We start from the raw sequence: 25,825 nt of genomic DNA, 5'->3' as shown, positions 1-25,825 counted from the left end.
AAGCGAGAATGAGAGAGAGAGAAAGAAACAGACAGAAGGAAAGAAAGATATATTAAAAGATAAAAAGATGAATAAATACATTAATAATTTGATAGATAATGATTTGATGGGTGGACGATCAGAATACAAATATGGACAACAGATATTAGATAGATAATTAAGAGATAGAGACATAGATACAGTAGATAATAGAATGGTAATAAATAGATAGATATATAATAGATAGATAATAGATAGATAATAATAGATAGATGATAGATAGATAGATAGATAGATAGATAGATAGATAATAGATAGATGATAGATAATAGATAGATGATAGATAATAGATAGATAGATAGATAGATAATAGATGATAGATAGATAATAGATAATAGATAGATAATAGATAATAGATAGATAATAGATAATATACTTTTTATCATAAGATTTGTCCAGTTTAACTAAAAAGTGTCCTATTGGAAAATTGAACTGCAAAGTGTTTGTGTTGCTGCAGCCTTAGTGGAAGGTGTCGGAGGCCGTACAATCCTCACACCCAAACATAACACGGCCATTGGCTTTACAAGGAGAATGTGAAAAAGAACCAGAAAATCTAGACAATAAACGTCTGCTAATGCCGCACAAGAAGAGGAATGAAAACACTGTGAGCTATAAAACAGAGAAGGGCCACTCATAGCAATTTATATGCAATTTTACATGTTCAATATTTATACTGGGAGGAAATCAGCAAGTAGGTCTAAATATGGCAGTAACCAATAAAATATCCAAACTGGTCCAACATATTACGGGGAATTATAAGATATCGCCATCATAAACAACATTTTAGAAAGTACTGTACATATAAGATTAATCAACATATACTGTTTACTCACTGTGTGCAAACATTACATTACTGATCCTGAGTTACATCCTGTATTATACTCCAGATGGAGCAGTATTATAGTAGTTATATTCTTGTACATAGGGAGCAGTATTATAGTAGTTATATTCTTGTACATAGGAGCAGTATTATAGTAGTTATATTCTTGTACATAGGAGCAGTATTATAGTAGATATATTCTTGTACATAGGGGCAGTATTATAGTAGTTATATTCCTGTACATAAGTGCAGTATTATAGTAGTTATATTCTTGTACATAGGAGCAGTATTATAGTAGTTATATTCTTGTACATAGGAGCAGTATTATAGTAGTTATATTCTTGTACATAGGAGCAGTATTATAGTAGTTATATTCTTTTACATAGGAGCAGTATTATAGTAGTTATATTCTTGTACATAGGGAGCAGTATTATAGTAGTTATATTCTTGTACATAGGAGCAGTATTATAGTAGTTATATTCTTGTACATAGGAGCAGTATTATAGTAGTTATATTCTTGTACATAGGGGCAGTATTATAGTAGTTATATTCTTGTACATAGGGGCAGTATTATATTAGTTATATTCTTGTACATAGGGGCAGTATTATAGTAGTTATATTCTTGTACATAGGAGCAGTATTATAGTAGTTATATTCTTGTACATAGGGGGCAGTATTATAGTAGTTATATTCTTGTACATAGGGGCAGTATTATAGTAGTTATATTCTTGTACATAGGAGCAGTATTATATTAGTTTTATTCTTGTACATGGTGGCAGTATTATAGTAGTTATATTCTTGTACATAGGGGCAGTATTATAGTAGTTATATTCCTGTATATAAGGGCGGTATTATAGTAGTTATATTCTTGTACATAGGAGTAGTATTATAGTAGTTATATTCTTGTACATAGGTGGCAGTATTATAGTAGTTATATTCTTGTACATAGGGGCAGTATTATAGTAGTTATATTCTTGTACATAGGGGGCAGTATTATAGTAGTTATAACACTATGTCAGCACTGGTAGAAAGGTCCACAATGATCCACAGGAAAAGTTAGATTTTTAGTCCCTTTTTCTCCACAGTCGTATAATGAATGTGTCCCTTTAATTCCCCATAACAGACAGTTTTTCACCACGGCTTCCTGGAATGCTGGCAGGGATCCTCATCTCTTAAAGATTGTTCTTTAATTTCTCATCCAGTTGAAGTTCTCAGGCCCATTTATTCCAAGGTTATGGAGATAAGAAATCTTTATCTCAGTATGAGGCTTGTTCATTAGTATTAAAACCATTTGTCTCTAGAAGTTTGCTATGAATGTGCATGTACAGAATCAGCTAAGACATAACAATTAGATGACATTTCTGAATAATGGTGAAAAATGCAAACAAAAACCTGTAAGTCCTGATAAAAGGTCGGTGATTATAAGCCACAGCATAAAATATAAGATAGAAGAATTCAGTCTTATAGCAGCATGAGTCTGGGCCGTACTTATAGCATGTAACACCTAGTGCTGGGCTTTAGGGGGCTGCAGCGTAAGACTAGGGTACTATCATTGGTGTGCTGTGATTGCCATGCTCAATCCCTGTATTAGAGGATGGAGTAGCCACCCACTGCCAATGCAAGATGCCCCCATGATTTTGCATTGTTCTTTTGCACTGTATGTTTCTATTTGCCTTTATATTGTATTTTGGGGTCTCAGCGCTGCTAGAGGCAGATGATGACCTGTGAGATTTCTTTATCCAGTCTTCACATAGACTTACGCTCAGTGCACTTCTCTAATGTTAGTTTTGGAGGGTCTATGTCAGTTGTAGAGGGTCTGTGTCAGTTGCAGAGGGCCGTGTCAGTTCCAGAGGGCGTGTGTCAGCTGCCCCTCACCCTGACACGCCCCCGGAAAAAGTTGGTGGCAAAACGCGCGTCGGGGTGAGGGGACCCTGAGGTGACTACTATCAGCTGAAATACTACTGACACCTCATGTCAAGGTAATATTCACAATATTGCTAAAATACACAATAGACATTCCCGGGGCCGAGAGGCATACAATAAGTGCTATGATGTAGCCCACCATCTAGATGAAGTCCTACAAAGTCCATCATGATCGTTATAAAAGGAAGGGTGGTAATAGTTAACAGTCTTTTCCCTTGGGATGATTTATAGAAATGTCTCTCAGAAGTGAAAGCAGATGGTGCGGATTCCAAGGATGTATATTTGTCACTTCAATGCTGCGGACAGGAAGGGAATGCCAGCTGTAAAATAAGATACCTTTGGTGGATTAGATCATGCAGTGAAGACCATGTTTTCATCCAGCCCCTATGGGTTTAGTGTAGCCAGGGAGCAAATCCACTGGCTTTCTTTTGGGGCCAAAATCCTTCCCAAATCCCCACCCTTAGGTCCTACGTGGACCTATTCAAGTGCATTAATGTGTAAACCCCTAGAGTTCCAATTGTGGTACCTCTTAAAGTGGCGTGAAAGTGTCTTGAGGACGGGTTTCGCCATCTATCGAGCGCACCTTGTCAATATCATGGTTGTGTTCCCTGACTCTCACCTTTAGTTCATGTGTAGCTAATCCGGTGTATATCTTGCCACATGGACACTCACCCCTTTGAATGAACAGTTAAGGTGTTTGTGGATTTCGTAGGTACGGGAGCTCCGTGGGGCGCATCCACCGGCGGGATCCCTTCCCCTCTCCTCCCCTCTGCATGGGTAAGCGCATTTTGCACTTTATGGTTACTGTGTCACTGGCTACTTATTGTAATTGGTTAAAAATACAGACACCACTGATGCATATCAGTGCAGACCTACCATAGGGTTGCACCCTATCAGGGACAATTGATAAATAACAGGGCAAAACTCCACTATTGATAAATTCCTACAGCAAACCACGGAGTATAAATCCACCCAAAAAACTCAATATAAAATCGTAACAACTCTTTATTTGGAAATATATATAACACAAAAAACAAAACACTTGACAGACAGGTTACACTAATAGTACGTGCATGGCGGACAAAAGGACACTCACAGTGGCACCAGGAAGACAGAAAAAGCCAGTGATTGACCAGGACAGGTGAGAACCATCATGAGGTATATCGTGTATTATTTAAAGTGCATAATGCAGATGGAAACCACCACTACCTGGTAAATCACTATATGTATTAATATACCAATATATACAGTCAATTTAATAACAAGCCATCATATAGACGTGTATGGCACAAGTAGCCAACCAAGTATACTGCCATATCTAACTGTTTGCCATAGAAGTCGGTACAAAGTAACAAAAGAAGGCTTGGCCCGTCTTACCCAAATATCTCGGTGCTGGTGTCAGTCCGGCGGCCCCGACGTTGCTGTAGGAATTTATTGGAATTGGTTGTTGCACGTGCCTTAGATCTTTTGTTGTGGCTTTGACACAGCAACACTTTTCCTTTCTTTCCATGCAATTACCTCTATCTACATGGCGTTTATCGTCCACTAATTGTCTACTTGATTACTCCCTATAGCTTTGAGGTGGCGAGGTTGAGGGTTTGCACCTTCCCCCCCTTTTCATGTAACGTTGTGGTATACCTGTTATGATTACTGATGTCCTGATTTTAATGTTTTGTATAAATAAAGATTCTCTTACATATTTGTACTCTATGCTCCTGGTCCTCCTCCTTTTCGAGTTTTACATTTAGTTGGGTTCAGGCAGGCTTTGCCCACCGGGAAAAAAGCCGTTCGATCTTATGTTGTTGCACCTCTTTTCCCTTGAGTATTCGTAATGGCAGTGGGCCAATAGGTCCTTCAGATTAGCCAATCTTTTAGCCACGAACTGAGGTGAAGGTAGCAAAATCCGTGTAAGGATCGGGTCTTTCAACAAGTTTTTCTTAATAATTCCAGTCAACTGTTGCCAATGATTACTAAAGGTTGAAATAAATCGTACCTGCATGTTGTCATTTGATGTCTCTTTGTGCCGACTGCTGTAGAGTTAAGGTACCTTCACACGAAACGACATTATAACGATATCGCTAGCAATCCGTGACGTTGCAGCGTCCTCGCTAGCGATATCGTTTCGATCAGGATCCTGCTGTGATGTCGCTGGTCGCTGAATAAAGTCCAGAACTTTATTTGGTCGTCCGATCGCTGTGTATCGTTGTGTTTGAAAGCAAAAGCAACGATACCAGCGATATTTTACACTGGTAACCAGGGTAAACATCGGGTTACTAAGCGCAGGGCCGCGCTTAGTTACCCGATGTTTACCCTGGTTACTAGCGTAAAATGTAAAAAAAACAAACAGCACATACTCACATTGCGTCCCCTGCAGTCTGCTTCCTCCTCTGACTCAGCGCCGCAAAGTGAAAGTGAAAGCAGCACAGCGGTGACGTCACCGCTCTGCTCTCACTGTACGGCGCTCAGTCAGTCAGGAAGTGGACGCAGGGGGACGTGAATGTAAGTATGTGCTGTTTGTTTTTTTTAGATTTTACGCTGGTAACCAGGGTAAACATCGGGTTACTAAGCGCGGCCCTGCGCTTAGTTACCCGATGTTTACCCTGGTTACCAGGGGACCTCGGCATAGTTGATCGCTGGAGAGCGGTCTGTGTGACAGCTCTCCAGCGACCAAACAGCGACGCTGCAGCGATCGACATCGTTGTCGCTATCGCTGCAGCGTCGCTTCGTGTGAAGGTACCTTAACTCGTTCCTTGACTTTTGGAGAGCCCTGTGGTATCCTTTTCTGATTAACCTCCTGTTGTAACCACGATCTTCAAATCTTCTGGCCAGATCTTTGATCTGGAAGGCCAAATCATCAGGGCAAATTCTCATCACTCTAAGGAACTGGCCTATAGGTGCGCCCTTCATTGTAGATCTAGATTTTTTTTTTTGCTCATGTTTAATGTACTTGTCTATATTTGCCCCCTATTCACATGTAAAGCGTCATGGAATAAATGGCGCTATATAAATATATAATAATAATAATAATATATCTGAGATGAGCTGAGTTGGTCATCAGAAGTGAATTAGTAGCCATGGGTTTTGATAGACGTCAGTGTGCAGAGTGACATCTTCTGATGCTTGAATCAAGATGTTCAGGAATTCCAACTTCCTACCGAATTTAAAGGTAAGTTTTATATTATTTTCATGGGAATTCAGTTTTTGCATCAAGTTCTGCAATTTTCCTTCAGTGCCCTCCCAGAAAAACAGTATGTCGTCGATATATCTGATCCAATTATGGATCCTGCCCATTTCCGGAATGACATCCCCCAAGAAGATATTCCTTTCCCAAAGTCCTAATATGTTTGCTTAAAAGGGGGCGCAAGAGGCCCCCATAGCAGTACCTTGTAGCTGGAGGTAATAATAATAATAATAATTTTATTTATATAGCACCAACATATTCCGCAGCACTTTACAATTAAGCGGGGACATGTACGAACAATAAATTCAATACAAGTTAAGACAATTTAAACAGTGACATTAGGGGTGAGGTCTCTGCTCGCAAGCTTACAATCTACAAGGAAATGGGGGGACACAATAGGTGAAAAGTGCTTGTTATTTCAGGTCTGGCAATTATAATACTGTTATGACCTGGTGGTTACGGAGTGGTACTGAGATGACCTGGTGGGTAAAACCAATCATGGACAAGCTCAGAGGAGGTGGCAGCTCTACAGACAGTAATCACCTATATGACCTAGTGATTACGGAGCAGCACTGAAATGACCTAGTGGGTAAAACAAATAATGTACTAGCTCTGAGGAGGTGGTAACTTTACTGACCGCAATCCCTACTCCTAACACCAACACTAGAAATAGCCGTGGAGCATTCCTATCTCTGCCTAGACGCCTCTTCACAGCCTAAGAACTAGCTACCCCTGAAGATGGAAACAGAAAACTATCTCGCCTCAGAGAAACCCCCAAAGGAAAGATAGCCCCCCACAAATATTGACGGTGAGTGAAGAGGGAAATGACAAACTCAGAAATGAAACTAGATTTTAGCAAAGGAGGCCACTACTATCTAAATAGACAGAGAAAGAAAAGGCTACTTTGCGGTCAGTATAAAAACTAAATGTCCACGCAGAGTTTATAAAAATAATCTCCACACCGACTCACGGTGTGGAGGGGCAAATCTGCAACCCCAGAGCTTCCAACTAGCCGGAATATTTCATGATGACAAGCTGGACAAAAGAGACATAACTTAAACTGAACAAAAGGTCATAGGCAGGGAAACACCCAAAAACTAGCAGAACTTATCTTAAGCTGAAATGGGCTGGCCAACAGAGAACTTCCAGGAAAGGACTGAATCCACAGAAAGGAACATTGACAGCTGGCATCAACTACAGCCGAAAGCCCAGTTAAATAACAAGGCCAGGGCACCGATTAGTGAAAGCAGCTGCTAAGTTCCACTTGAAACCACCAGAGGGGGCCCAAGAGCAGAACTCCCAAAAATGCCATTCATGACCACAGGATGGAGCCCAAGAACGGAATTCACAACAGTACCCCCCCCCCCCTTGAGGAGGGGTCACCGAACCCTCACCAGAGCCCCCAGGCCGATCGGGACGAGCCAAATGAAAAGCACGCACCAAATCGGCAGCATGGACATCGGAGGCAAAAACCCAAGAGTTATCCTCCTGGCCATAACCCTTCCGCTTGACCAGATACTGAAGTTTCCGCCTTGAAAGACGAGAATCCAAAATCTTCTCCACCACATACTCCAGCTCCCCCCCAACCAACACCGGAGCAGGAGGGTCAACGGAGGGAACCACGGGCACCACATATCTCCGCAACAAAGATCTATGGAACACATTATGAATGGAAAACGAAGCTGGAAGGGCCAAACGAAAAGACACCGGATTGATAATTTCCAAAATCCTATAAGGACTAATAAAACGAGGTTTGAACTCAGGGGAAGAGACCTTCATAGGAACATGACGAGAAGACAACCAGACCAAATCCCCAACCCGAAGCCGGGGACCAACGCACCGACGGCGGTTAGCAAAACGTTGAGCCTTTTCCTGAGACAATGTCAAATTGTCCACCACATGAGTCCAAATCCGCTGCAACCTGTCCACCACAGAATCTACCCCAGGATAGTCCGAAGGCTCAACCTGCCCTGAAGAAAAGTGAGGATGAAAACCAAAATTACAAAAAAAAGGCGAAACCAAGGTAGCAGAACTAGCCCGATTATTAAGGGCAAACTCGGCCAACGGCAAGAAGGTAACCCAATCATCCTGATCAGCCGACACAAAGCATCTCAAATAGGTTTCCAAGGTCTGATTGGTTCGCTAAGTCTGTCCATTTGTCTGAGGGTGAAACACCGAAGAAAAAGACAAATTAATGCCCATTCTACCACAAAAGGACCGCCAAAACCTAGAAACAAACTGGGTACCTCTGTCAGACACAATATTCTCCGGAATACCATGCAAACGAACCACATGCTGGAAAAACAAAGGAACCAAATCAGAGGAGGAAGGCAACTTAGGCAAAGGTACCAAATGGACCATTTTAGAAAAACGGTCACAAACCACCCAGATGACAGACATCTTCTGAGAAACAGGAAGATCAGAAATAAAATCCATGGAAATATGCATCCAGGGCCTCTCAGGGATAGGCAAAGGCAAAAGCAACCCACTAGCACGAGAACAGCAGGGCTTAGCCCGGGCACAGATCCCACAGGACTGCACAAAGGAACGTACATCCCGTGACAAAGAAGGCCACCAAAAGGACCTGGCAACCAAATCTCTGGTACCAAAGATCCCAGGATGACCAGCCAACACTGAACAATGAATCTCAGAAATCACCTTACTAGTCCATCTATCAGGAACAAACAATTTCCCCACAGGACAGCGGTCGGGTCTATCAGCCTGAAACTCCCGAAGCACCCGCCGTAAATCAGGGGAGATAGCAGAAAGAATCACCCCCTCCTTGAGAATACCAGCCGGCTCACGGACTCCAGGAGAATCAGGCAAAAAACTCCTAGACAGGGCATCAGCCTTCACATTCTTAGATCCCAGAAGATACGAGACCACAAAATCAAAACGGGAGAAAAAAAAGACCACCGAGCCTGTCTAGGATTCAATTGCTTGGCTGATTCAAGGTAAATCAGATTCTTATGATCGGTCAAGACCACAACACGATGCTTGGCTCCCTCAAGCCAATGTCACCACTCCTCGAACGCCCACTTCATGGCCAACAACTCCCGATTGCCGACATCATAATTACGCTCAGCAGGCGAAAACTTTCTGGAGAAGAAAGCACACGGTTTCAACACAGAGCCATCAGAACTTCTCTGAGACAGAACAGCTCCTGCCCCAATCTCAGAAGCGTCAACCTCAACCTGAAAAGGGAGAGAGACATCTGGCTGACGCAACACAGGGGCAGAAGTAAAATGACGCTTAAGCTCCTGAAAGGCCTCCACAGCCGCAGAGGACCAATTCACCACATCAGCACCTTTCTTGGTCAAATCGGTCAGAGGTTTAACCACAGTAGAAAAATTAGCAATGAAGCGGCGATAAAAATTAGCAAAGCCCAAAAACTTCTGAAGGCTCTTCACAGATGTGGGCTGCGTCCAATCATAAATAGCCTGGACCTTAACAGGGTCTATTTCAATAGCCGAGGGAGAAAAAATGAACCCCAGAAAAGAAACCTTCTGAACTCCAAAAAGGCACTTAGACCCCTTCACAAACAGTGTATTAGCATGAAGAATCTGAAATACCATCCTGACCTGCTTCACATGAGACTCCCAATCATCGGAAAAAAAACAAAATATCGTCCAAATATACAATCATAAATTTATCCAGATACTCCCGAAAAATATCATGCATAAAGGACTGAAACACAGATGGAGCATTAGAGAGCCCGAAAGGCATCACAAGATATTCAAAATGGCCTTCGGGCGTATTAAATGCTGTTTTCCATTCATCACCCTGTTTGATGCGGACCAGATTATACGCCCCTCGAAGGTCAATCTTGGTAAACCAGCTAGCCCCTTTAATCCGAGCAAACAAATCAGAGAGCAAAGGCAAAGGGTACTGGAATTTGACCGTGATCTTATTGAGAAGGCGATAATCTATACAGGGCCTCAAGGAGCCATCCTTCTTGGCAACAAAAAAGAATCCCGCTCCCAATGGTGACGAAGACGGGCGAATATGCCCCTTCTCCAAGGACTCCTTTACATAAGTCCGCATAGCGGCATGCTCTGGCACAGACAGATTGAAAAGTCGACCCTTAGGGAACTTACAGCCAGGAATCAAATTAATAGTGCAATCACAGTCCCTATGAGGAGGCAGAGGACTGGATTTAGGCTCCTCAAATATATCCTGGAAATCCGACAAAAACTCAGGAACCTCAGAAGAAGGGGACGAGGAAATTGACATCAGAGGAATGTCACTATGTATCCCCTGACAACCCCAAGTAGTCACAGACATAGATTTCCAATCCAGTACTGGATTATGTACCTGTAACCATGGAAACCCCAGCACAACCACATCATGCAAATTATGCAACACCAAAAAACGAATATTTTCCTGATGTGCTGGAGCCATGTTCATGGCTAACTGTGTCCAGTACTGAGGTTTATTCTTGGCCAATGGCGTAGCATCAATCCCCTTAAGGGAATAGGACTCTGCAAAGGCTCCAAGGAAAAACCACAGCGCTTGGCAAATTCTAGGTCCATTAAGTTCAGTGCAGCACCAGAATCCACAAATGCCATTACAGAAAAGGACGACAATGAGCAAATCAGGGTAATAGACAAGAGAAATTTAGGCTGTACAGTACTGATGGTAACCGAACTAGCAACCCTCATAGTTCGCTTCGGGCAATCAGAGATAGCCTGAGTAGCGTCACCACAGTAAAAACACAGCCTATTCTGACGTCGGAACTCCTGCCGTTCTGCTCTTGTCAAAACTCTATCACATTGCATAGGCTCAGAACTCTGTCCAGAGGACACCGCCATATGGTGCACAACCTTACGTTCACGTAGGCGCCGATCAATCTGAATGGCCAGAGACATTGATTCGTTCAAACCAGCAGGTGTGGGAAACCCCACCATAACATCTTTAAGAGCTTCAGAAAGACCCTTTCTGAAAATAGCCGCCAGGGCATCCTCATTCCATTTTGTAAGCACAGACCACTTCCTAAATTTCTGACAATATATCTCTGCCACTTCCTGACCCTGACACAGAGCCAGCAAAATTTTTTCTGCCTCATCCACAGAATTGGGTTCGTCATAAAGCAATCCAAGTGCTTGAAAAAATGAATCTACATTGAGCAATGCAGGATTCCCTGGCTCAAGAGAAAATGCCCAATCCTGCGGGTCACCACGCAGCAGAGAAATAACAATCTTCACCTGCTGAATGGGGTCACCAGAGGAACGAGGTCTCAGAGCAAAAAACAATCTGCAATTATTTTTAAAATTCAAAAACCTAGATCTATCCCCAGAAAACAAATCAGGGATAGAAATTTTAGGCTCAGAAACAGGAGTTTGAACAACATAATCTTGGATACTCTGTACCCTTGCAGCGAGATGATCAACACGCGCAGACAGACCCTGAACCTCCATATCAGTACCAAGCTTCTGCACCATCCAAAAATCAAGGGGAAAAAAAAAGACGAAACAAGCAACAAGGAAAAAAAAACTATGACTCAGAACTTTCTCTTCCCTCTTTTGAGATGCATTTAACACTTTGCGGGCCAGCTGTACTGTTATGACCTGGTGGTTACGGAGTGGTACTGAGATGACCTGGTGGGTAAAACCAATCATGGACAAGCTCAGAGGAGGTGGCAGCTCTACAGACAGTAATCACCTATATGACCTAGTGATTATGGAGCAGCACTGAAATGACCTAGTGGGTAAAACAAATAATGTACTAGCTCTAAGGAGGTGGTAACTTTACTGACCGCAATCCCTACTCCTAACACCAACACTAGAAATAGCCGTGGAGCGTTCCTATCTCTGCCTAGACGCCTCTTCACAGCCTAAGAACTAGCTACCCCTGAAGATGGAAACGGAAAACTGTCTCGCCTCAGAGAAACCCCCAAAGGAAAGATAGCCCCCCACAAATATTGACGGTGAGTGAAGAGGGAAATGACAAACTCAGAAATGAAACTAGATTTTAGCAAAGGAGGCCACTACTATCTAAATAGACAGAGAAAGAAAAGGCTACTGTGCGGTCAGTATAAAAACTAAATGTCCACGCAGAGTTTACAAAAATAATCTCCACACCGACTCACGGTGTGGAGGGGCAAATCTGCAACCCCAGAGCTTCCAACTAGCTGGAATATTTCATGATGACAAGCTGGACAAAAGAGACATAACTTAAACTGAACAAAAGGTCATAGGCAGGGAAACACCCAAAAACTAGCAGAACTTATCTTAAGCTGAAATGGACTGGCCAACAGAGAACTTCCAGGAAAGGACTGAATCCACAGGAAGGAACATTGACAGCTGGCATCAACTACAGCCGAAAGCCCAGTTAAATAACAAGGCCAGGGCACCGATTAGTGAAAGCAGCTGCTAAGTTCCACTTGAAACCACCAGAGGGAGCCCAAGAGCAGAACTCCCAAAAATGCCATTCATGACCACAGGATGGAGCCCAAGAACGGAATTCACAACAAATACATAGGGATTTTCATACAAAGCTGCATGATCCGGTCATCAGCCCGTGTGTTTAAGTGCAATAGTCAAGTATCAAATGCAGTTATCGTGTGCATGGAGGGTGTGGAGACAGATGAATAGTAGAGTGCAGATTCAGAGTAATATTTCGAAGGAGTGAACAGGGCAAAGTTAGTTTACTGAGTAGTTGATGTGGTAGGCTTGTTTGAAGAGAGAGGTTTTCAAAGCGCACTTGAATAGGTCGGGGCTAGGTATCAGTCTGATCGTCTGGGGGAAGAGGTAGATGTTATGATCAAATATGAAGATGCTATGCTTTAGAAGAAATTCAAGGAGGGTCAGGAAGAATTCCCCCAGAGCATTGTTTAGATTTCTGGAATGTAGAAACCAAAAAGTAGCCAACACACCATCTTTGTGTTTTATTGAAGTGTACAGGGCTTCCACATCTGCGGTTACCATCATCATATTCTTTTCGAGGTGGAGCTGGTCAATCCTTTGTAGGGCCTGGTTGGTATCTTTAATAAAAGAGGGAAGAATGGACACAAGAGGCATCAAAAATGGTCAACAATATCGGAAATCAATTTGCATAATCCTCTAGTCCACGAGACTATGGGGGATCCAATGAGTTTTCATGTACCTTGGGTATAAGATAAAAAGTAGGGTGCTTGGCGTGACTGTCATGGACCTTATCCAGAAGCTTCTTGGATATGATGCCAGCATGGTATGCTTTCTCCAGGATGATTGCCAGTTCATTCTGGGAGGAGGGGAGATGGTTACACGCCAGTTTTCGATAGCACTTACAGTATTGTCATTCAGTTGTCTGTGTGCTTGTTTTTCATACATGTGTGTTGGCCATATAACAACATTCCTGCCTTTGTTCCGGGTTTGTAAATTACATAATTCCAAGATTTTAACTCTTCCAAGGCTAATCTCTCCTGCCTAGAAAAGTTGTGGTGGTTCTTTTGAATGGCTACTAGGGATTCTATTTCCTTGGTTACCAATGTCATAAAGACTTCCACCATAGAACAAAGTCCCAATGAAGGGAACTTACTGGATTTGATATAAACAGATGGGGAGGGATGGTACTGACCTCTGTGGATTCATTTTCATCCTCTAGAGATTCAAATGTTCTGAGGGCCTCTTTCTCCTCTCTAGTAAACATAGACTGGATTTCTGGTTTAAAATGTAATTTCTTTACAATAATCTTTCTGGAAAATAGATGGATATCTTTTACCGAGGTAATGGCGTCTAGATAGGAAGATTGGGAAAAGGTTAATCTTCTCTTGAGGACGTTACATTGAATATCAAATAAGTTATGTTCAGATAAATTGATTACCTTTAAATTGCTCTTAGTTTTTTTTCTGGGTCTTTGTGCTTTGTTGAATATATCCGGGAATTTACGACGGCTTCCACTTCTCAAATATGAATCCCTGGGACATTCTGAATCACTGACAGAGGTACTGATTTAATTTCCAGAGATACTAGACGTATCTGACCCAGCTTTACGTCAAGTATCTGGAAAGGCCATTTTTGGGGGTTGTTGCCAGTGGTATAATATGAGGGTTTCGTAATCTTACATGTTCTGAAAATATTTCTGACTGATTTCTTCTTCCCATTTATTGACATCCCTGTTCAAATCTTTGAACCAGTTATCGAGATGTTCACCAGGCATATCCTTTCGTAACGTCTTTGGTCGAGAGTCCAATTCAATGTCTCGTTCACCCAACAAGAGGGCATTTTTATCTATAATGACCTTAATGAGTTTCAGTCCATCTATTTGTCGAAATTTCATCGTCCAGATCAAATGTTTGGTAGAGCTGAACGCGCAATCCTTTGGGGACAATTATTTTACTTAAATAGTTCTCCAATGTAGTCTTATTCCACCAGATTTGAATTTTTCGATGGAGGACATTTTTGTAGCGTTGCATCGTTTCTTCGTTACTAGTAGAGGTATCTTGAAAACTGACTTAAAAAAATCAACGGCCTTAGATCGGCAAGTATTTACCTTGACGTTGAAATTCATTGGGATGGAAAAAAAATCTGTTATCAAAACAGTAAACAAGACTAATTGACCACTAATATCCGTTCATATTGCTAATGGCTCTTCTTAGACTCCTGACAAACATTATTAACTCAAGCCACAGGTATCAAGGATCGAGTTGAGAAGAGATCTATGATAAAATTCTATTTTATTAGTACACACATAATTAAAAACAGAAGGTTTCTAAGCAGAAATGTCATATAGAGGATGCTTTTAGGTGACCAAAAATTATAAAAAGGGGAAGGATTCCAAAAATAGTTTTAAATAGTGCTGCGATATCATCTATTTTCCATACCCTTAAAATACACCAGGTTCAAATCAATTGACCCAAACAATAATATAATAACAGCATGTAATATAATGGCCAATGAGGGGTCAGAAAGGGGGTCTCCAGTTAGTCCTTGAAATGAGTTAGAAGTAAGGACCATCTGACAAGGGATGACAGATTGTATATTGATTCAAATATATTTAATTGTCGGAATAATTCCAGTGAAAGATCGTAAGCTGCAACGTGGAGAGCAATGAGCTAGGTATCAATCAATATGCAACTCCTTAATCGATGGAGATGTCTACTCATCAGAAAAAGGGAATCCATCTTAATGGTAAGTAAATGGTTGGTAAGACATGTAGTAGTAGCAAAGTGATCTGTGAAATATTACCTTGACTTGAGGTGTCAGTAGTATTTCAGATGGAAGTAGTCACCTCTCACCCCGATGCGCGTTTCCTCACCAGCTTCTTCCGGGGACGTTTCAGGGTAAGGGGTAGCTGCTTTCTTATATGCTGCACTTCATCTGGATGGTGGACTACATCATAGCCCTTATTGTATTCCTCTCGGCCCTGGCAATGTCTATTGTCGTGTATTTAGTACTCCAATGTTTATAGTGCCTCCATCTCCCTTCTATTCAGATCTTGACCATCTTTATTTTTAATTGAATGATATTTATGTAGAGCCAGCTTACGAGCAAATAGATTTAGGTCCTTTTTTTGAAATAAAAGGATCAAAACTCGAAATTGGAGCAAAAGATGAGCCCTTCTTAAGGAGTGAAAGATGTGCATCACTCAAAGTTTAGGATGATAGGTTAAATATCTGCAAATTATTACCCATCAAATTCACATTGCCCTCTATGATGGGTTCAGACCCCCTAAAAAAGAGATTTGTTGTCTCAAACTGCTCGTAGTTGGTAGCAAGGATGTTGACATCACTGGAGTCACGGGTATGGTTGGTCCAAAAAGCGGCATGGACTGACACGATAGGTAGTCAGCAGGTATTCACCAAATTAACAAACATCGATTGTTCAATTAACCTGCACATTTGTCCCTCAAGGATAGCAGAACAAAAAGCTGCATGGACTGATACAATAGATAGTCAGCCGGTATTCACCAAATTAACAAACATCGATTGTTCAATTATCCTGCACAATTGTCCCTTAAGGATAGCAGAACAATAAGCTGCAAGGACTGAAACAATAGGTAGTTGGTAACCATTCAACAAATCAACAAACATCAATTAAATCTGCAACAAGAGCCAATGTTCATGCTCATGTCCCTGAGCCTACTTAATAATTTGTCTGGCATAATTAAGAATAAACACGGTGTCATCATACCCTCATTTTTAGGGTCAATGGTTTCTGATATTGCATGATAAACACTATAAAATGTTGGCGCTGTAGTTAAAGGGTTTGTCCAGCCATGAATGTCATATTCATCTTACCAATCACCGGAGATTCCATTTCTGAGGCTCTCTGGTCCCTCATTAGCTGATCATGTGCCATCTACACTTGTGCCCACTGCAGCCAATCAGTGACTAAATCAGGTTATGGCTGCAACAGTCACTTTGAGTGAACATCAGATGATCTGCTGCAGAAAAGTCCAGAGAATGTTGGGAGCCTCTAGGAGGGTTCACATACTTTTAACCACTCCTATTTATTAATATTCTTTCCATATTATGGTCGGGAAGACTCGACTTGCTGGGAAACTTGAGTTTTCACTCTTCTCTCTATATAAATCACTTCGGACTTGGATTTACTGATCTCAAGTGTCCACAGAAATGACACCATAGATCATCTTCCGTCAGAGAGATGGAAGCTTAACGGCCTCATTTCCTCGTTTTAATGGGCCTCACTTCAATTTGTCAATTTCGGGTCATCTGTTTCCTCTTTGCCATTTCATCTTCTTCCATAATCCCATCATTTAAAGCACATTGCTATTCCTTATGCTATGTACTATACAGATGTAGCAGAGCTGAGAACTAGTGCAGACCTGACACTTCTCACAGCTGAGGGTTTGTTACACTTATACCCAGTGTTTTCCAGGTATCTACATCAGAAGATTACATTTCTAACTAGTCTAAAAAGTTTGCAATAATGTATCAGCTGTTGGTGGGGGTCCAAAACTTGCTTGTGTCTACTATCGCATCTTTTGGACGATGTTTCCTTACTAATTTACCCCACTTCTTGGGCATAAATTATGATAAATTTGTTGGGTGTGCATGGTCACGTCCCCCACCCTCACTTTTCAAAAAGTTTGAAAAGTTGTCCAAACTTTTTGCTTAAGTATGAGTTTGACATTTCAATCAGTCCCCAAAGTCCGAAAAGTTTCAGAACTTTTTCTTTAACGATAAGTTTTATTAGTTTAAGATTGGATTCCGCTCCTCCACCTTAAAAAGCAGAAAACGGGGGCTCCACCTAAATACACTAAAGGGCCACCATTGGGGTAATGTAGACAGATTCAATCCCATCGATCAAGGGTCCTGAGAACAAAGAACGGAACAGAGGAAGAAACATTTCCACTGAGATCATTCGATGACTCTCCGGGGACTCCATCATGTTTGCACACATCCATTGTGAGGTTTCCGGAAGACTATGAGTACAGCTGGGACCAGGATCGCTATGAAGGCGCAGCACGAGATACACTCATACAGGGTCAGATCCTGCTCTGCTTCACTGTGCAAACCCAAAATTAGCTGCCCAAACCATCACTTCTTAAAGGGGATGTCCACCTTTTGGATTTTTTTTTTTACTTAAATCCATGTATTTGGAGCTAAAAAAATAATTTGCAATTGGGTTTCATTAAACATTTTGCACCGTTTGTCTTTTACAGGCTCTTTTTTTTCTGCAGTTGTGGTCTGTTGTCATGAATGAGCTGAGAAGAGCTCAAAAAAGACAGATAAAAGAGTTAAAAACTCTCCCATCAGGCAGAGGGCTGACTGACTGATTCTCAGTTAACTCATTCTGCAGCCAGCAAAAGGGAGAGGAAGATAGAATCTAAAAATGGCAACAAAAAAAATGGTGCAACATTTTTTAATGCAACTCGATTGCAAAATTAATTTTTAGACCTTGATTACATGCATAAGTAGGAAAAAAATTAACCTTTTTTAAGCTGAAATCTCCAATATTAATGCTGATCAGTGTACATATGTATATCCACCTGCTAGGAGATGAAACAATGTATCTGCAGGCTGGCGATGACTGATGTCTGTGTTTGGCTCTGATATTCCCCTGGCACCATGGCAGCACGATCATTACAGCACTTAAGCAAATCAAATCAGCGGAACACTCGGGATGTCGGGTTCTCTTACATGAGACGGAATGTTTACAGCAGACGATTTGATACTTTGTAACTGTCACTGTTATTATTACTCCTGTCATTAGTCTTGTATGAAGCATCGGAAATCCAGATCTGATTAAATGGTGTCACCGCCATGTTTGATGACTGATGAGGGGGGAATAAATTACTTTTTAAAATTCTGAAATAATCTTCATTTGCATAATGTTATCGACATAAAGGATATTTATTGATCATAGTGGATCTATCCCAAAATGCCTCATTTCTAACCACTTTTTGTTAAACAGGATTTGACACTTCTATAAAAATGTAATTTTTTTTCACCTGGTGTAAAAGCCACTGTTCTTCTGAATCCGGCGATGTTTTTCTTTTGTTCCTGCGCCTCTCCGTTCCTCAGATATGGCCTCTTCTTCCCTGTATATAAATCTATCCTTTCCGACCAATAGGGTGTGGTCATCCATGGTTCCTTGTGGGCGTCTCCTTGAGGACCACGCCCACTTATATACAGGAAAGAAAAGGCAATATCTCAGGAATGGAGAGGCGTAGGAAGAAAAGAAAAATAACACTGGATTCAGGAAAACAATGGCATTCGCGCCAAATAAATATATATACAGTATATTTCATATGTTCGACAAGTGAGATGACCTCTGTAATAATATGGGTGGAGCATAACACTATTTTTCCTCTGGTGAGAAAATCCGTGTCATAGAAAGGGCAGCTGAAAATTGCTAAAATGTAGAAATCTTACAGTAACTGGGAAACAGGGAGAGCAAACATAAATGTGCAGGTAGAGATGCTAGAAAAAGTTCCTTTTTTTGATCACACATTGTGTTTCGCAAAGTTTTTGGAGCAGAAACTGAGCAAAAACTCTCCAGATCAGTAACAGCAAAATGTATGAGATTAACACACATTACCTCTATCCATACAGTGTATTGAGCACAGGTCTGTACTGTTGCCATATTTGTAAAAATATAGGTATGGATCTATTGGAAGGATGTAAGGGTAGATTCAACGTGGTCAATGCAACCATCCATGGTCTAAAGTTAACGCAACCATCCATGGTCTAATGTCAAGGCAACCATCCATGGTCTAAAGTCAATGCAACCATCCATGGTCTAAAGTCAATGCAACCATCCATAGTCTAAAGTCAATGCAACCATTCATGGTCTAAAGTCAATGCAACCATCCATGGTCTAGAGTCCAGTATTGAATCGTTGGCTAACTACATCATTCTAGTTTCCTCCTCCACTCAAGTGGCTTCCCTGTGAACAGTATTTGTTTAATCTAAGGAAGGAAACCATAAAATCCTAAAATAGGTTTTGCAGAGATCTCATTCACATGTTATCACTTTTATATCAATAAGGAACTTGTGCTTTGAGCAATTATACATCAAGTTCTTCAGGCCGAGAACAGGAAGGCCCGCCACTTGCTCACCCAACTTGTAGGACAGTTCTGCACAATTTTTGGTCTGGTTCTTTTTTCTCAAATGTAACAGTGCCATACTACTAGTTCTAACCATCGAAAGGGTATTGAAGTGTCTTGCCTTTTCTGTACTTAAGATGTTGGGGAAAGAAAAGTATAAGGCATGTTGGATTCTCTTCTCTCCATTGAGAACATATTAATGCTTGGCCAAGCTAAGAAGACATGTGTATGGGGGATCAGAAGAAATCAAATACAGCCCAATGAGTGTTGAGCCAACAGATATCTAAGGTGAAAAGTCATCTAGAGGGTAAACCACCAATGGATAACCAGGAGGTGTCCTTGGAATCACTGCCAAACATTAGGGGTATAGTCACCTATAGCTTTGATCTTTGTAATGACTTTTATTGATCCTTGTAGATCTGTTCCTGTCTGAAAATCGCTCATTAATTCTTCTCTAATTTCACTTCCTAGAGATTATGATGTCACCATGGCGGCAGCAGCAGAAGAAAGATACTTGTACTTGGCAATATACATTATAACGATCGTCACGGGATTTCCTGCCAACCTCCTCGCCCTTCACGCATTCATTAGGAAGCTACGCATCAACGCCACCCCCAACGCCGTTCTGCTTTTCAACTTGACTATATCTGACCTATCGTTCCTGACATTCCTCCCGTTCAAAGTTACAGAGGTCTTCCAAGGTCAATGGTCAATGCCATCGTTCCTCTGTCCACTCAGTGGTCTCTTCTACTTCAGCACCATCTACTCCAGCACGTTGTTCCTCACCGCGGTCAGCGTGGAGAGGTACCTTGGAGTGGCCTTCCCTCTCAAGTACAAACTCTACCGTAAGCCAAGTTATGCCGTAGCAATTAGCGGCTTCCTATGGGTCTGCTCGTTTGCCCATTGTAGCATTGTCTATGTGACCGAGTACTACCAAGCTTCCAACATCAGTAGTGATCGGTTTGTTTGCTATGATAACTTCACCGAGAAGCAGTTGGAAGTTCTTCTACCATTTCGTCTAGAGCTGAGTCTCCTCCTGTTCTGCCTCCCCTTCTTTATAACCTGTTTCTGCTATGGAAGCTTCATCAGGATCCTCATATCTTCTCCGCACATCCACAAGGACAAGAAGCAGAGAGCTATTGGCTTGGTACTTACCACACTCTGTGTTTTTGCAATATGTTTTGCCCCTTACAACGTCTCTCACTTGGTTGGATTTGTAAAGAAGGAGAATTTAAAGTGGAGGGAAAAGGCTTTACTCTTAAGTACGTTCAACGCGAGTCTAGACCCGGTCATCTTCTACTTCTCCTCCACCGCTGTCCAGCACTCTTGCAAACACTGCTTGATGAGGTTACACGTTTGCCATCCCAGTCCAGCTCTACATAGGATAATAGACAAGCAAAGCATAAAACTGGGTCCTGCACAGGCTTCAGACAGCTTTAAAGACTGACAGCGTTGTCTTATTTATTTGAGTTGCACATTCCATTATTGTTGTGTCGTAGTGTTGACCTTCGGAGAGGAATGTTTTGGTAAGGCACGATGTTTACATTGGGTTTTGCCATGGGTGTCCATAGAGGAGATGGAATCTGCTAATAACACATGCCCTATCCTGGAACAGGAGGACCTGGACCATATTTTCATCTATCAATTGATCCCCACTCCATCAAGGTGACCAAAAAGGAAGAGAGATGGAGATGGTGTCAACATGAGTTGGTCTTCATCGAAGCCACATGAGATGCCTCTATTATGATTATCCTTGGAATTTCCTAAGACCTTTAGGCTAGGGCTGCCTAGTGAATTGTAGACCTGCTACTATTTTGTAACTACTGAGCGTAAATATGGTCACGTTGTGAGCAGCACATTGCTACTTCTACCACCAAACTTTGGCAGAAAGCTTCCTAGTTTTCTGTATGACCATATTCACATATTGCGTGGTCAAAGTCACCAGGTAGCCCCACCATTTATCTACCTTACACCATAGCACAGTCTTCTTTTATGTCAACAATGATCTGATTGAGGGAATGAATAAATGTTTAATCTGAGAATATCAGACTGATACAATTTATATTCTATACACTCTAAAATTCCCAAATCGGGTCATGGTTTTGGCAATTGGCTAGACCATGGTACCAGAACTCATGATATATTCCATTACCATATCTGGGAGATTTGTTCTACTGTGAGATTATATTATGTGTAATAAAACTGTAAAGAATTGTGCTTCTGTGATTGTCACCTTCTCCTCCATGCCTACCAAACAGGAAGCTGCAACCAGCAGTTGACAGCTCGTCAATCATCTCAGTTTTCATGAGATTACCCACAAAAGTGGTCTCTAAGGAGGTAGAGTTTATATACATGGGACTTGGAAGATTTGTGGGCAACAAGAGTGAGAGTTTAAAGAATGCTGCGACTCTGAGCATTTGACTGGGGTACCAAGGGCCCACCAGTAACCGATTCCAGGGCCCCACTTTAATGTGACATTATCCTCAATCACAAATGTATATAACAATGAACTGGGCAGATTGATAAATTAATAAGATGCTTCCTTTGACTGTACACAGTGATTCAAGTATATAGTGCCAAGTACTGCTCATATCAGAGGGTGGTGGCCCACCGGAGAATTCTCCTGTGCTCCTGTGGGCCAGTCCAAGTCTGCCTCTATCATAATGAAAGTAAGTTTAAATACTGCCTCCCTCCAAGAGAATAAAGCATTTGTAGTCTGCCTACTGCTATGCTTAGTGGTGTTATCTTGCTTATCTAGTCTTCTACTATACAATAGAGTGGAGTGTTTGCATGCAGTCTTTATCCTATGAATAGTTGTGCTTTCTTGCCTATCTAGTCTTTAGCACTTACCATAGAGTGGAATGTTTGTACTCAGACTCCCTTCTGCAATACTTAGTGTTTGTTATCTTGCCACTCTCATCTACAGTAAAAAAAAAAAAAGTGAGTGGAGTATTTGATTTGTATCTGCTTTCTGAACTTCTTAGTGGTGTTATCTTGCCTATCAAGTCTCCAGCAGTGCAACAAAAAAGAATATTTGTATTATGTCAACCTTCTGCTATCATTAGAGGCATTATCTTGCATATCGAGTCTCCAGCTGTTCAAAAGACTTGGAGCATTTGGTATGCTATCTGCCTTCTGGTATTTTTAGTTGTGTTATCTTGCCTATCTAGTCTCTGTCAGTTACAGTAGAGTGGATTGTTTGTATTATGTCTGCTTATTGCAGTTCTTAGTGGTGTTATTTTGCCTATCCAGTCTCCAGCTGTACAAAAGACTTGGCGTATTTGGTATGCTGTCTGCCTTCTGATATTTTTAGTTGTGTTATCTTGCCTATCTAGTCTCTATCAGTTACAGTAGAGTGTATTGTTTGTATTATGTCTGGTTATTGCAGTTCTTCGTGGTGTTATCTTGCTTATCCAGTCTCCAGCTGTACAAAAGACTTGGACTATTTGGTTTGCTGTCTGTCTTCTGGTATTTTTAGTTGTGCTACCTTGCCTATCGATTCTCTGTCAGTTACAGTAGAGTGGATTATTTGTATTATGTCTGCTTTCTGCAGTTCTTCGTGCTGTTATCTAGCCTATCCAGTCTCCAGCTGTACAAAAGACTTGGATTATTTGGTATGCTGTCTGTCTTCTGGTATTCGTAGTGGCATTGTCTTACCTATTTAATCTCCAGCAGTTGTGATAGATTGGAATATTTGTTCTTAGTATTCCTTCGACAATTCTTAGTGGTGCTATTTTGCCAATCTAGTCTCCATCAATACAAGAGAGTGGAGTATTAGTATTATGTCTACCTCCTACTATTGTTAGAGGTATTATCTTGCCTATCTAGTCTCCAGCAGTTCAAAAGACTTGGAGAATTTGGTATGCTCTCTGCCTTCTTGTATTTTTAGTGGTGTTATCTTGCCTATATAGTCTCTTGCAGTTACAGTAGAGTGGAATGTTTGTATTATGTCTGCCTTCTGCAGTTCTTAGTGGTGTTATCTTGCCTATCAAGTCTCCAGCAGTACAAGAGAATAGAGTATTTGCATTCTGTCTTCCTTCTGCTATCATTAGAGGTGTTATCTTGCCTTTCTCATCTCCAACAGTTGAATAGACTGGAGTATTTGATATTCTGTCTGCCTATTGATAATCGCAGTGGTGTTATCTTGCCTATCCAGTCTCTAGCAGTTATGATAGAGTGGAATACTTGTACTTAGTATCCCTTCTACAATTCTTAGTGGTGTTATTTGGCCAATCTAGTCTCCATCAATACAATAGAGTGAAGTATTAGTGTTATGTCTACCTTCTGCTATCGTTAAAGGTTTTATCTTGCCTATCTAGTCTCCAGCAGTACAAAAGATTGGAGCATTTGGTATTCTGTCTGCCTTCTCGTGGTCTTAGTAGTGTTATTTTGCCTATCTAGTCTCTAGCAGTAAAGTAGACTGGAGTATTTATATTATTTCTCCATTCTTTTATTATTAGTGGTGTTACCTTGTCTATCTTGCCTCCAGCAGTACAAAAGACTTTGATATTGTCTGCCATCTGGTGTTGTCTTGCCTATCTAGTCTCTAGCAGTAAAGTAGACTGGAGTATTTATTATTATTAGTGGTGTTATCTTGCATATCTAGTCTCTAGCACAGTAGACGTAGTTATAATCCCACCCACTAACATTCAGTGTGTACAGCGCAGCTGAAAACTGATGCGTCAAACAGCTAGAGACTGTGTATTGTGTGCCCCCTAGTGGTCAGTGTGAACACTATTATTATAGTGGATGGTCAGTTAGAAAAGCGATGTATGGCAGACAAGTAACACTATTGCTGTTGTATTACATGAGCGGTGTTTTGTGTCAGCAGGATGGCGCAGTACTAAGTTTCCGACATCTGTCTTTTTGACCTTTTTGTTCTCCGGCACAACAGGTGAAGCAGAAATGTATTACATTACTGACCAAATCCAGAAACATTGCCTCTTCTCCGGTCTCTTATTGCCTTTTAATGTGACCCTAGCAAGTAATGGAGGAAATTCTCCGGAGTGTCGTCCGTCGCGCTGAATTTGTAACATCAAAAACAGAGACAGCAGATTAGATTTCACTGTGCACATCAGCAACCAGAGAGCAGCAGCCCCGGTGATTCATGGAAAGCAAAACGTTAGGGAACATTTCCCCCGAAAATCAAATGATTGCCTGTTATTACATGTCCTTGCATCACCCGTGAATGTCACATTAAAAGAAAGAGGGCAGAGCATCACAGCTATGATAGAAAGGTGTCAGGACAGGCAGAGCATCACAGCTATGATAGAAAGGGGTCAGGACATGCAGAGCAACGCAGCTATGATAGAAAGGGGTCAGAAAACACAGAGCATCACAGCTATGATAGAAAGGGGGTCAGAACAGACAGAGCATCACAGCTATGATAGAAAAAGGGTCAGGACAGGCAGAGCATCACAGCTATGATAGAAAGGTGTCAGAAAACGCAGATCATCACAGCTATGATAGAAAGGGGTCAGGACACACAGAGCATCACAGCTATGATAGAAAGGTGTCAGGACACACAGAGCATCACAGCTATGATAGAAAGGTGTCAGGACAGGCAGAGCATCACAGCTATGATAGAAAGGTGTCAGGACACGCAGAGCATCATAGCTATGATAGAAAAGTGTCAGACCATGCAGAGCATCACAGCTATTATAGAAAGGAGTCAGGACACGCAGAGAATCACAGCTATGATAGAAAGGAGTCAGGACATGCAGAGCATCACAGCTATGATAGAAAGGTATCAGGACATGCAGAGCATCACAGCTATGATAGAAAGGTATCAGGACATGCAGAGCAGCACAGCTGTCATAGAAAGGGGTCAGGAAACGCAGAGCATCACAGCTATGATAGAAAAGTGTCAGACCATGCAGAGCATCACAGCTATGATTGAAAGGAGTCAGGACACGCAGAGCATCACAGCTATGATAGAAAGGTGTCAGGACAAGCAGAGAATCACAGCTATGATAGAAAGGAGTCAGGACATGCAGAGCATTACAGCTATGATAGAAAGGTATCAGGACACGCAGAGAATCACAGCTATGATAGAAAGGACTGAGGACATGCAGAGCATCACAGCTATAATAGAAAGGTGTCAGGACACGCAGAGCATCACAGCTATGATAGAAAGGAGTCAGGACGTGCAGAACATCACAGCTATGATAGATAGGTGTCGGGACACGCAGAGCATCACAGCTATGATAGAAAAGTGTCAGAAGAAGCAGAGCATCACAGCTCTGATAGACAGGTGTCAGAACAAGCAGAGCATCACAGCTATGATAGAAAGGTGTCAAACCATGCAGAGCATCACAGGTATGATAGAAAGGTGTCAGAACACGCAGAGCATCACAGCTATGATAGAA

The 25,825-nt window shown here is 41.6% G+C and overlaps 1 protein-coding gene across 2 annotated transcripts in view; it reads left to right on the top strand.

Annotated features, from left to right (window-relative positions):
* Nucleotides 1–21,674, top strand: part of LOC143768695 (free fatty acid receptor 2-like) — a 34,497-nt gene extending 12,823 nt beyond the window's left edge. Inside the window, exons 1-2 of one of the 2 annotated variants that reach the window (XM_077257338.1) lie at nt 17,356–17,392; nt 19,929–21,674. In XM_077257338.1, the coding sequence (XP_077113453.1) occupies nt 19,945–20,904 (960 nt within the window). In that variant the 5' untranslated portion in view covers nt 17,356–17,392; nt 19,929–19,944 and the 3' untranslated portion in view covers nt 20,905–21,674. Of the gene's footprint in view, nt 1–17,355; nt 17,393–19,928 lie in introns of those variants that run through there. The other variant, XM_077257337.1, reaches the window with a different exon arrangement.
* Nucleotides 21,675–25,825: the final 4,151 nt, after the last annotated feature.

This window comes from Ranitomeya variabilis, chromosome 4, assembly GCF_051348905.1.
Source record: "Ranitomeya variabilis isolate aRanVar5 chromosome 4, aRanVar5.hap1, whole genome shotgun sequence".
In the NCBI taxonomy this organism is placed as follows: domain Eukaryota; kingdom Metazoa; phylum Chordata; class Amphibia; order Anura; family Dendrobatidae; genus Ranitomeya; species Ranitomeya variabilis.
This window is presented reverse-complemented; position numbering and strand designations above follow the sequence as displayed.